The sequence below is a fragment of the Charadrius vociferus genome, unplaced genomic scaffold (genome assembly GCF_000708025.1).
Source record: "Charadrius vociferus isolate BGI_N301 unplaced genomic scaffold, ASM70802v2 scaffold14, whole genome shotgun sequence".
Taxonomy (NCBI): Eukaryota; Metazoa; Chordata; class Aves; order Charadriiformes; family Charadriidae; genus Charadrius; species Charadrius vociferus.
The window spans coordinates 5,684,585-5,698,055 of NW_009648876.1; the positions used below are offsets into that span (position 1 = coordinate 5,684,585).

A 13,471-nucleotide genomic window follows, 5' to 3' on the forward strand; every position below is an offset into this window, starting at 1 on the left:
CAGCGCGTTTCATAGGTCAGTGCAGGCGTGACAGGGGAATTATGTTGCTTTGCCCCAGTTGCGGGGGTGCTGGGGGAGGGATAGCAGGGTGGAGCTTACTGTTTCTCCAGCGATTTTAGGAGCACTCTTGTGAATGTGCCGCTTCAGCGCCGGTATTCTCGGAGAGTGCAGGATAATCTTTCAGTTTTCCTTTCTCGCAGCGTAGTTGGATGATGATGCCTTTTTATTCTGCCAAGAAACAATTTAATGAATCAGTGTCCTAGTGTTCAGGTTCAGTTATTTCTGGCTGCAATAGTTTCTCCTTTCAAGCATTTGTGGGCTTTTTAAAGCTTTCCCAGACCTTGCTAATTAGTATCCACAGCCTGTTTTATCACGTTTGTCGATTTTTTTTTTAATTTTTTTTTTTAAGAATGTGAAAAGAATGATCTATTTTAAAGTTTCTCCACATATTCTTACTTGAAGTGTTGCAACTTGTTGTGATCTGTCGGTAAGAAAAGGATTTAAAGGACTTGACTTTAAGAGCAAGTAGGATTAAGGAGGCATTAGCTGTAATGCTGGAGAGCCAGTATATAGAGTCAAGCACATCGTAACAAAAAACAGGTCAGCAGGTTCCTAATGGTTGCTAATTGCAAACTCAGTGTATCAAAGCTAGAGCTATGCTCTGCATGCAGCATGGAGTAGCTTTTGTTTGCTTCCGCAGGAGCATGTTTTAATTTCTGTTTGCTAATTGCTTTAATGTCCTTACTAGAGCTGAGTCATGTTGAAAATCTCTTGCAGACTGCCACTTTTTTTTGTGTGTGCGTGTGTGGAAAAGCTACTAAGCAAGTGCTGCACTTCCTGTGTTTCTGTATCATTTAGTGATTCAGGACCAACTCTTTTGCTGGTAGGCATGTTTCATTTGTTAGTGATAAACATGCAGAAATAAGGACCACATGCACTTCACCAAAATTTCATTTTCAGGAGGAAATGATATAAAGGATATGCTTGATGTAATAAGATACTTTTGGCTGTTAGAACAGTTGATTTATATGCTTTAAAACTGGGGCTATAAGCAGCAGTGTCTAAGATGAAAATATTTGCAAATTCAGTGATTTGTCTAACGATGTATGTTGAGTATGTACAGCAATAGAGTTTAAGTTGAAAAATGGGCAGTGAAAAGAGATGGACTGAAAAAATTCTCAGCATCCTAAAATATTAATTTTGTGCAGTCTTGCTACAGAGCTTTTTATTTAACACCATTTAATACTGAAGTCTTCAAAAATTAATCTAAAAGAGTTGGAAATTGTACAACAGGCACTGAGAATGATTGGAATCTTCTTTCATTCACTTTTCTTGATTGCACTGATAGAAAATTTTGTTCTGAAGTGCCCAATCAATATTTACTAGCTTAATATCAGTTCTAAATATTGTTTTGTTGGAGTGATAGATGTGAAAAAGATAATTTACTAAGTAGTGGCAGGATAGGAAATAAAATCAAATTAACATTAAATGTAAATTTTTTGTCTTTCCCAGCTGGGAGAAGTAGAGTGGTGTTTGGATACCTCTTTGGTACTCTCACTGCCTGCAGTAGTCTCTGGATGCTGAGACTCCACTTGGAATATTTAGGAATATAACTCAGTAGTCACAGTGTAGCTGACTTAATAGTGAAAGGCACTGCTTTCTTTTCTGCAGTCTTACAGCTTTTATGCCAAAAGCTAAAATGTAGTCTGTATAGAAAAAAGAGTCAAACTGTAAAAACTTGGAGTGTTGCCCAAATTAATAGCTGCATAACTGAGTTATTTGCAGTCTTAGCACTATGGAAAAGGAATACAAGCAAAAGTTGTCAATATGTAGCTGAAGTATTTATAATATGCACCGGTTAGTACAGAGAAAAACAGCTTTAAAAGGACCTAATTTTCCTAATTCTCTTAATGTAGAATTATTTAATGTAACTTAGGGTTGCAAAATATTGAAGAAACAAGTAAGAGCTGGTATAAGGTTTAGTGAAGTTGTATGTCAAAAGCAGGCATGCGTCCAAAATTAGGTAAAAGATACATCTCCTACTGAATGAAAGTTTTCATAATGCTTTAGGTACTTATCTTTAAACCAGGTGCATGCTGTTAAGTAGAGTATTTTCTTTCTCAGGCGTAAGGTTTACGGCAGCCTTCTGTATTACAGAGAGCTAGAGTGTACAGAGAAAGAGGTACAAAGTAAAATGTTTTATTTATTTACTTTTTCCAGTGAACCTTGTAAGTGTATATTGATGATGGCTTTGGGGCTTAGTAAAGCCTCACTTGTAAAATGTTGTTTTAATTTTAGGTACATGTTTTGACATTTGGAATTCTTATCTATAAGTTTTGATAGAGTTTTTGCTTATTGCAACATTTCTTAATCTAACAACACCACAAGAATTTAAACTTCAAATATAAAATTTGCCTACAATAGACCAACTGAGTGTCCTCAATAGTTGCTTCAAATTTGCCTTCAAAGTTTTTGTTGTACGTGATCAAGGTTGAGTGGACAGTTGGGAAATTTGAATAAAACTTGAGATATTTTGTGTTTAGTCATAAATGTTGGGCCAAGGAGTATGTTCTAATACATGCTAGCTTACAAATACCAGTCCTACATTAACTCGTGGAGTTCAGTAAAGTTCTGCTAGCTTTGTCAATGCTCAGTTTATTTACGTTGCAGTTGTAGAAAATCAGAATGTATTTTTCATCAGTGAAAACTGTCATTTCCAAGGTGATTGTCTACAATGAGAGAAATGTGGTATTTGTTATTTTCCTCAAATAAGTTGTTTGTTCAAATCAACAAAGTTAATTTGAAAAATCTATTTATTCTTGAACTTCTAGTGTAGATTTGCAGGGCGAAGAATTTATTTAGAAGTACGATACCTCTCAGACGTTGCCATTTACTCCTTGTCTTGTGAACATTTTTGTTGCAAAATTTGGTCTTATAACAGCAGTCTCCTTTCTTTTTATTTTTGCAGCTATTTTGGAAAGAACTATGGTTTAGACTTTCTCATGTTAGCCATGGATGTAGCACTTTCTCCCATGAGAACACAAGAACTGGATCCCATGCCGTCTGATGCATCTCCCATGCTTATAAACATGACTCCTACAGTGGAACGAGATGGGGAAGAGGATGTCATGAAGGAGCTTGATTCTGGCCAGCAGTATGAAAAGCCGCCTCCTCTACACACTGGGGCTGATTGGAAGATTGTTCTCCACTTGCCAGAAATTGAGACCTGGCTTCGGATGACGTCTGAAAGAGTCAGGGATCTGACCTACTCTGTCCAGCAGGACTCAGACAGCAAGCATGTGGATGTGCATCTAGTACAGCTGAAGGTAGGATGAATTTTATATTGCAGGTTTTTCAGTGAAGGTGGTTCACTCATCTTGCTACTGGTAAAGTAAATAAAAGGGCTTTTCATAACTGCTGTAGCATGTCTGACAGCCTGTGTTTAAAAAGTGAATAAATCCTTTTCAGGGAGATAATTGAAACCGTATCATTCTCAGATTTTTTTCAACATTATTTATTCATCACTTAATTCAACCGTCATAACCATATTAATGAACATGTTCACACTCTAACAACAGATAATACAACACTAACAGTAACATGACCGGACATCTCAGAAGGCCTCAGAAATATTCCCATTTATGTTAATGGGTTTCAGTATCTAAAGCTCCCAAATTTGTGTCCCAATAAGCATAGCCCCTCCCTTGAAAACTAAGCAAGTTTGAGAGGCATTAAGACAGAATAATGGTCTAGTGTCTGGCCTTTCAGTTGTGTAAATGTTACGTTGAAGGTCATGCTCAGGTGGGACTACATACAAAATGTTAAATGTGTAGAATTTTTTTTCAGATCTGAGTGTTGGTAAGAAATACAAAGAGAGAAGATTCAAACAGTCACAACCAGTAAATCAACTTTTTTTTTTTTTTCCCCAGTAAGAAAATGGATTAGCAAGACTGGACTTTGTCCGCCCAATATCTGTGTTTTGTGTAAACTAAAAGAGCAGCAATCTCCCTTTCCCCAACCCGACAACTGAACATGAGTATCTCTAAATAATTATCTCTGTCTTGGTCCCAGATTTAAATTTCAGTGTTGAATCTTTAAAGGTATTAAGGAAATTCAAAGTGAAATTCATGTAAATGGTGTCTGGGACTGTACGTGTATGTTCGTTTGCATGGCTTGGTTTGCTGCAGCAGATGAAGCATGCTTTTGAAGGCAGCAAACAACCTCCAAAAATAGCAGGCAAATGTTATCTCTTCAGACTAAGCTGTCTTCAGAGTCGCATTCTGAGGCCTGTTTATGTGAACATAGTCTTCCTTCATACTCAGCGCGATGGTATTTTATTTGTGTTTATTTTAGGACTGGAGCTGTAGGCTGTCTTAAAATACAACTCTGTGTACTAGCGCTAACCATAAAGCAATTGTACTGTAATCAGTCCTAACCAAATAGAAAGCCGATCTTGATTTTTTTACGGTCCCGCTATTTTTCTGAAAAATTTGGGGTAGATGTTGCCTACTTTTGATGAGAAAAAGATCTATGCCCACAATGTGCAGTAGGTTTTTAGCAAATACACCTAAAGGGCATTTCTGCAGGCAGACATAACAAATCTTGCTGGACTAAGTGACAGTTCCGATCTGAAATTGCTTGTGGCCATATTAGAGCAGTGCTGAGCTGAAAGTAGAGCTGTGGATCTTGTGGATGAATTCACATACAGATTTGGGCTGGGTTTAGAGCACAAGCAGAACTGATTTTGGCCTGCTTACAAAATGAGACTGATCTCTAAATGTAGCTCACCCTCACACATCCACTGAAATGTTTTATTCCCAAATGGAGGTCAGCTAATGAATAGCATTCCTCATGTTTTTTTCCTTTTAAGAGTTTATTTGTGAAGTTGCAAGAGTCAACGGGAGTTCATAAAATAGTTTCCGAACAGTTTTTTCCATGTAAGCAATTGCTGTAGCACCTAGGGGTGGTCTGGGACTAGGAAGAGATCTGCTTAATACAACTGTAAAAAAGGACAAAAGAATAACATGAAGGAATCTCAATTATTTGCAGATATCTGGCCTGTCAGCCTGGGGGGCCTGTCATTGAGGCTGGCTAATATTCTGTGTGCAGACCCCGGACTCACAAGGAAGTTGTTCTTTTTCTGTTTGTTTATACATGTGTGCATCTGTGCATGCACGAATTTGAAGATCTTTTTAAAATATTTGACATATTTTTAAATTTTTCACAGAGTTACTTAAAAAGAAAAAGCTTTGAAAAGGACCTGTAGTAGTAGTAGTAAAAAATGCAGCAATTTCTTAACAAACACATTAGGAATAGAGAACTACTGTAACCTGCTTAGCTTTAAACCTGTAAAAAACAGAAATAAGAATGTAAAAGCAAGTGTTATGGAAATGCTTTTATTCAGACTTTAGATGTATTTTAAATTGTTTATCCTTGTATCCTCTTGTATTATATAACTTAGCAAAAAACAGCTAAGCAAAAAAACTCCGTAAAAATCCATAACCTCATCCAGACCTCTTTTTTCATTTGTTCTGTGCTGTGATTCTTCTCCTTGAGGGGCTCCTTCCAACTGATCTGTGTTCTTCTGGAATTGCCATGCCCAGGCTTGACACAGGGCTCAGTGTGAAGCTTTACCATTGGCAGAAGACTGGAAAAAGTGTTTCACATGTCTTTCAAACAATACATAGTAGTTTGGTATTTTCTTTTTTTTTTTTTTTTTTTTTTTTTTCCTCTTCACAACAGCAGGAGACAGTTGATTCATGTTCAGCTTGTAATTCACTGCAAATCCCCAACTCCTCTGCTGCACTATAGGTTCTTCATCTCTCTATCCATTTTATCTGTGACGTTTTACATGTAGGATTTTGTATTTGTCCATTATTGAAACTTTTTTTAAATCTCCCATTTCTCAAGTCTGTCTGTGACTTTTTCAGTTCCATCTCTCTCTTTTGGTATGTTTGAAGTATCTCCCCTAAGCACACATATTGTCATCATCTGCAAATCTAGGAAGCCTCTCTGTTCCTTTCTCCAAATCATAAAGACAAAAATGAATGATACAGACTCAGGATAAAAGTCTATAACATAATAGTTTCTGAATAAAATTTTTAAACTGCAAATGTAGCAGTCAGGCAAATAATTTTTCATTTTCTCCTAGTCAGGTCTGATTCCATTCTCAGGCAACTTTCTATTCATTTTGGATGCTTAAAGTTGCTTTTCTTCCTCTGGCTGTCAGTTGGCTGATGGTGATAGGGCTGGTTTGAGGATCTAAGCCATAGCAGACTTTTTATGTTATTCCTTGGAAAAATTGTTCAGCAAACAGATCATCTCTTTCTCTTGAGAATATTTGTGCTGCATTCCTGTCGCAGATCTGTCTGTGCTGCTGCTCTTTCTGTAATCAAGACCATTGTTTCTTTTTTTGTGGCTTGTTCCCTGGGGATTTTGGTGTTTGCTGACAGTCTCTTTTCATGCTACATGACTTAGGGCTTTACTAGCCACCCCTTATCCTTTGAAAATACTTGTTTCTCTCACTTGTGCAATGCCCTTTCTCAGAACTAGCCACGCAGCAGGAGTGGGATGCTTGTCTTATGTTGTCCCTTGGGAAATTTCCTGGAAAGCTCAGCTTCACATGAGTGCTTCAGTAAGCTAGATGCATGAATCATAACTGTCCGGGGTCCAGAATGCCTTATATTAGTCATTTATCTGGTCATCACTCTTAACTCAAGCTGTGCTAAGATACATTTACATCTCTCTAATACATTCAGTGTAGCTGTTACCAATTGCAAATATTTGTAAAAGAGATGAAAGAAATTATGTTTTTACTACATGCAAATCTAAAAGTGCGCTCTCTGTCATTGTATTATGTTGCACCTGCTGAGGTGCTTTCATGATCCATTTAGCTTTTTTAGTCTGAATAAAATTTGCTTGCTTTTACAGCAAATTCTTTCTTGGAATCCTCCTGAGGTCCAACTTGGATTCAACTCCCATTTTTCTGCTTTGCTTTATATCCCTTAACCCTCTCTGGGAACGGTCTGGTGTTGCAGCTCATTGATTAATGTTTTCTGTTGCCTTTACCAAACTGTCATTTTGGGTGATCTAGCATAATCTTCTGCATTTGAGATGACTGTTAACTTCTAACTGATTGTGGACTAAAGCACTCCACCGCTACTTTATGACTTAAATGTCTGAATCATATATTGTATATTGTCATAGAAACAAACACAATTTATGCCATAATAATGCCTTCAGATCTTTGCAGACTGCCGATTTTTTCTCTCTTTCCAAGTGGAGAGACTTCAGTCATCTTTTTCCAGGATATCTGGGTCAGCCTCAAACATCTCTTGACTGAATCTTTCATCTTTCCTCCTGACTACTACAACAAGATTTTAATGAACTTTAGATAGACGTCAAATATCATGTAACCATTATCCTTTCACTCTCTCTGTTTCCACTTGGCGGGGGGGATGGCAAAGACTTTTTAGTTGCTTTCTCCGTGTATTTAAATCCCGGATAAGAGAAGAGTGTAAGGAATTATCAAAGTAAGATATTAAAGGGTATTAGTTTTTAATATATCTGCAGTTAGAAACAGGTTATGCCTTTTTTCATTCCATTACAAACATTTTGAAAAAATGTAAAACCAGGGAACTTGTAGGTGTCTTTCTCTCTCATCCCCTCCTCTTGAATTCAGTAGGCTTTTATTGAAAAAATAATATTAAATATTGCTGGTCTTACTGAATAAATACTGAAGGCCAGATCAAATGACTTTTCTGAGTACTTTTCAACTTTTTTTTTGTTCCTTTTGAAAGCAAGAATCAGATGTTAAGTCACTCGCTATATAGCTGAGTCTGGAAGATAACTTCAGTTCAATTTTTTGTAATTTAGAACTCAGAACTGTCTTTGTCATAATCTGTATTGACTTATTCAGTGCTAGCAGCATTGCTGAAGTACCTCATCTACCACATGTCTTTCAGTAACCTTAGAAATAGGGCGTTTCTTTCTTCTTACCTTTGGTTTGATGACTTTCAATGGCTCTATTATTCAGAGGCTTGTGACAACACACCTTGCCGCTGCAGTTGTACAGCTTTTCTGCTGGGCTATCTAAATCTCCCTTAACTAAGTGCACAGATGAAGTTTTCCTGGAGTGAATCTCTAGCCTATACAGACAACCCTGTATTATAAGAAAAATTGGAAAATAATTAAGCCTCATCATCTTACCATAACATAATTGATATTTTACAAACGATCACAGAAGATGTTAGTGACAGTCTTTACAGAAGGATGTATAGATGAAACTCCAAATGGAAATACTGTCTGTAGTGCTTTATCTTGACAGAAGTTTGCCACAAGAGATAACTATTACACTCAACCGGTGAAAACAAAACCTTAATTGGAGGGATTGACTGTAACTTTGTTCAGCTGTTTTGCTTGCAGGCAAGATATGATCCTGATACTTCAAGTAAAGGGTTGCTATGCAAATTTATGAGAGTTGTTATTCAAAAGGAGGTGAAGGGAAATAAAATCTCTTAAATTCACAGAGACATTTCTGAGAAGACTTCTGGGTGTGTTTAAGAGTTATACTTCATGAAACAAATTTTGCTGACGAAGTTTTATACTTTTCCTGTGTGGGTGCTAGTATGAGTGTCTATAAAAGCAGACATTTGATTATAAACTATGACCTATAGCTCAGTGGAGACAACTTAAAGACACACTATTGTATTTAGGTTTGAGGATCAAAAAGTTGTTGCACATGAATTTATGGAAGTGTTGTTATTTGCAGAGAGTCTCAGGTTTAGCAAATAGGTTGAGAGCCAGTAATATAGTAATTATTTGATTTTGGGACTATTAAGAATCCTATACTAACAAGTCACCTTAAGTTGCATATGAAATAAAATTAGTTTAAGCATCATTGAAATGCAATTCACTTAAACAAAAATTGAACATTTAATGGTTATCTGTGTGATAAGATTTCTCTGTTCTCAAATGTGATTTTCACTTTTTGAGAACTATTTTAGATTGTCTATAGCTAGAGGACAGAATGCACACACCAAAACCTCCTGAAGTGAAAGTGGACTATAACTACAGGGAAAATGTAACTTCTTTCATACTGAACTAGTTAACATGTCCTAAAAGTACAGGACTGTACATCTCAAAGGGACTCTCTTAAACTAATGATACTTGATAAATTTCAGTCTCCTTAATCCTGTGAAAACTGTAAACTTCTCTGAGAAAATTAATCTGAAAAGTTTAAAGTTTGAAAAAGCTCGAATGTTTCAGTTGAATGCTAAGGGGAAGGGGAAATATTCTCCATGGTATCAACAAGCATAAGTAAAAAAATTACTGAAGAATTTTTTAAAGAGCATTTTCTTGAAATAGTTGAGGTTTTGGCATACACTGCAGATTTGAAGCAATTAAAAAATTATTCACAATTTTCAAACTCTTTATTGACTTCGAATGTAAAAAAGAAAATGCCATCTGCAGCTGTATTGCAGACTCACAATTCTGAGTATCAGGATTTCTTTACTGCAATTTGGTAAGAAAACTTTTGGTATTGGTTCTCCATGTAACATACGGGATATTTCTGTGTTAGATTACTTATTTCAAGGAAAATATATGCAAAACTGCTTTGCTTTTATCCTTCTTTTCTTTTTCTTTTTTTTTTTTTTTCCCCCCATATCCAACCCAAAATCTCACCTGATGACAGGTCATATGTTTGTGAGGCACATGAACACCAAACAAACAGTAATTTGACTATGAACATATCATGTATTACACTGCTTTTTATGCATAGTGATGCCAAAGATTTGAAAGTCTTTGTAGATTACAGTCTAAGTAACTGCAGATGTGATGTTGTTCTGTTGTTTTTTAGCCAGATGGCTTAATACAACATAGGCAGAAATATAATACCTGTCAAGCTGCAAATCAAAACCAAGTTTGCTTATGGAAGTATGATCAAACACTAGATAGTAAATACATTTATCTATATGGAACATTGTCAGTGCAATGTATTTGTATAAACATGTAAAATATGTTTATATTACACTGGTATTGGTGAAATGCTTTTTTTGAAGGGCAAGGGTTAAGGTTAAGAGCACATTGTATTTAAGCCTCTAGTCAAACACTAAATTTATTGTACACTCATCCCAACAATCTCAGTGAGACAACTTTAAATGCCTTAATTCACCTAGCATTTAACCAATGGGTAATAGGACTTATCTGGGTAAAAACAGATTTGTTGTGGATATTTTTTGAAGTGTTAGTAGTAGCTATCATATTTCTTATGTTCAAGTTATTTTTCAGACCAAATGTGCACTTCAAAATGCACTCCAAAAATGTCACGTGCTCGTAAGTAACTCTACAGGAGCAGATGATATATAGTAATATATACCTAGAATGCTATAATGATAGCTTGATATGTCTTTATACTGGCAGAAGATATCTGCTATATGTATTAGTTCTGTTCTTTGCAAACAAAAGATTTCATACACAATTTAAAAGAAGCAATTAGTTGGTTAAGAAGTTGTATTCTTATTTAGTTTGCCTTTGAACAGCTTGGTGGAATCACAGTGTTCAGTAAGGCAGTCAAACATGAATGCTGGTAAATACAGATTAACTGGTCTGAAGGTGGGTTTTGCAGAGGCTACCCTTTACTTACAGTCCAGGCTTGAACATCAAACAGGTGGGTTTATTAGCTTTTATTTCCTGAGTAGTTGAGTGGGTCTACAATTGTTTAATTTTTACATTTTCCTCTGTGCCCTGAGCATATTCCCCTGTTTTGGAAAAAAGCCAGAATAGAAAACATGGAGCACCAGAAATAAATTCATGTTTCTCAAACTCTATTTAGTCAAACAATCACATTGAGTTTAAAGGCCTTCCAATTTGTATGGCAAGACACCAGCCTTGCTCAGATTGATGTTTTTAAGGAAAAAGACGTGACTTTTTACCACATCTTAATGTGCTTTACTACAATAACACCACACCTACAAAAGTCACGTTGGTTTTGCAGCTTTTAGGCTAAATTCTCTTCTGCCTGAGGGGAGCAAACCCTCTTTTTCCCACATCCCTCAAAAATTGTCCTAATCCCTTGGCTATACGTTATCAAACATCAACAAAAGCTAATGCTCTATTCTATATAGAGTGCAATCCTGGAGGCGTTAGGCATGCTGTTTGCTCACCTACTGGCTCAGTGCCTTCAAGGATGAAAATGATGATCAAGTAAATGTAAATTTTCTAGGTACTAATTAGGTTTAGAAATTAGGTGCAAAGTTGCTCAGACTTGCCAGGACTGGTGGTAGTCTGAGCTCAGAAATGCAAAATTTTAGGCAGCTGGATACTTCTAATGGAATCAGCAACAAAGGTGTACCTGTGGTATTTAGATATCTAGGGGCTAAACGGCAGCTGAGCGAGATGATTCGGGACTGCATTGTTGCCTACCTTCTGTCCTAATGTTTGTTCTACTCTGGTCATTGAAGTCTGTTAAGAACACATTTCTGGAAGCCCAATCTTAAGTTCGCAATGGAAAAAAAATACTCGTCTGATTGCTTCTAACATTTCTCAATAAATACATGAATGTATTGGATAACTGCGAGTTATATGGTATTGTTAGTGCTGAAACCATTTTTGGTGTTATAAATATCTTATACTAAGCGAGTATCTGTTAAGCCTATGTAGGCTCTTACATGTTTTTAACTTCAAGTACCTGAGTACTGCTAGTCGCTATATTGGTTTATTAATATGCAAACAATAATTTTCAACAGTAAACCTTAGAAAAACAATAAACACCAACATCTGTAATCTATTTTTAAATTATGGAATTATGGTCCAGTGTACTTGTAGACAATACTGCAACTTTGAAATGAAATTTTATACCTTTAACGTATAGCTAATGCATATTTATTTATTTATTTATTTATTTATTAAGCAAATAATGGCAGGTTAACACAATACTTTTCTTAAATGAGGTGGGTTTAAACTCTGCCATTCAGCCTAATAGAAAAAAACTTTCCCCCTCTCCTGCTGGTATACAGTCTGTGTAGACAATGAAATTAAATTGTTTTTCTTTCTCCTGTTAGAATTTAGTAAACAAGTCTACTGATATAGCCCATATTTATGCAAACCCACTGTCCTCTAATTGTCTGCTTGGGTGCCATAGGAGACATAGTATGAACACAGAAAGCACATACGTACTTCAGTGGAGATTTAGTTGCCTTCTAAAGAAAGCTGGTCCATATCTGAGGGATCAAATAGAGATGGAAGGCTGCTGATTAGAATATTAAGAGGATGAAAAAATTGGGACCTAATAAAAAGAAGAAAAAATGGAGAAACAATAAGAAATTCCTATCTGTTGTGATATCATTTCTGAGTAGAAAAGTAGGAACTACTTGGTTAGCCTGCTGTTATCTATGTATCAAGGGAATGACAGTAGCTAAGAGCTGGAAAGGACTTAACTGGTAACCCCAGTGATAATGGAGGATCCGACTTGCATAATTTATCGGGGTAAATGAATAAATAATAAATGCTGCAGACGCTGTGCTGGACCCCTTTTAAGCTTGGACTTACTTTCTAGAAGAGCAGGGAAAGGATACCAGGAAAAATGAATGGAATTACTGCTCTTGTGACAAAGTGACTTGAATACTCCTTGGAGTGGCAGAAGACACCAGCGTTGGTATGCCCTCTGGGCTTGGGCAAAAGAAATTTTTTAAAAGAGGGGAAAAAAAAAAGGCATGGATTATCAAATTGACTCATCTGGGGTCTATATGCATGGCCTTTGGAAAGGACTTGTGAAAAATGTGTGGAGCATCTAAGCCCTCCCGTTAGCCCAAGGGTACCATCTGAACAGCTCCTTAAATCAGCTTGACTTTCTTCAAAGCAAACCAGTAAGGATAGTCTGAGCAAAAATACTGCAACTTGTGACATTCCCTCCAAGGGAGTGCTGCTCTTGCCAGGGCAGAGATGCATTCGTTAGTTTCTGAGCAACGTATTTGGACATAGAAGCATGATGTGTAATTCAGCAGGGTGTAGATATAAGAGTAGAGTAGCATCTGCAATGCTGTGGAGATCTTAAGGTTGTCCTAAAATAGATGTTTGGATTATTCAGTAGTCAGGAGACTCAGGAGAAGAAAGGTAAACATTTGCCTGTGAAAAATGAATTGGAGCTCTAATATGACGAAGAAAGTGGGTGGTTTACCACTCTTTGTTTCTTCATCTGGTTCTAAAAATAAAAACTTGACAAAATCTCACTGTCATTTGGATGTCTACACATCTGAAATATATAGTTATTCCAGAATTTCTGGTTTAGGCCTCAGCAATACATGATTGCATGTGAGTGCACTTTGACCAAATATAATGATTATTTCTCCCTCTTCTCACTTCACATCACTCCTACATTAAAATATGCTAATACCGGCTTTAGAAAATGAGCTAATGTACTCTACCAATGGTCTCTGGAGAAATATTAAAGTAAATATCAAATTCCAGCACA

At 36.4% G+C, this 13,471-nt stretch overlaps 1 protein-coding gene across 1 annotated transcript in view; it reads left to right on the top strand.

Annotated features, from left to right (window-relative positions):
• The first annotated feature begins 3,002 nt into the window (after positions 1–3,002).
• The window catches only part of AKAP6 (A kinase (PRKA) anchor protein 6), a 232,497-nt gene continuing 222,028 nt past the window's right edge, over positions 3,003–13,471 (top strand). The window contains 1 exon segment of the mRNA XM_009886945.1: positions 3,003–3,326. Within this exon segment, the coding sequence (XP_009885247.1) occupies positions 3,003–3,326 (324 nt within the window).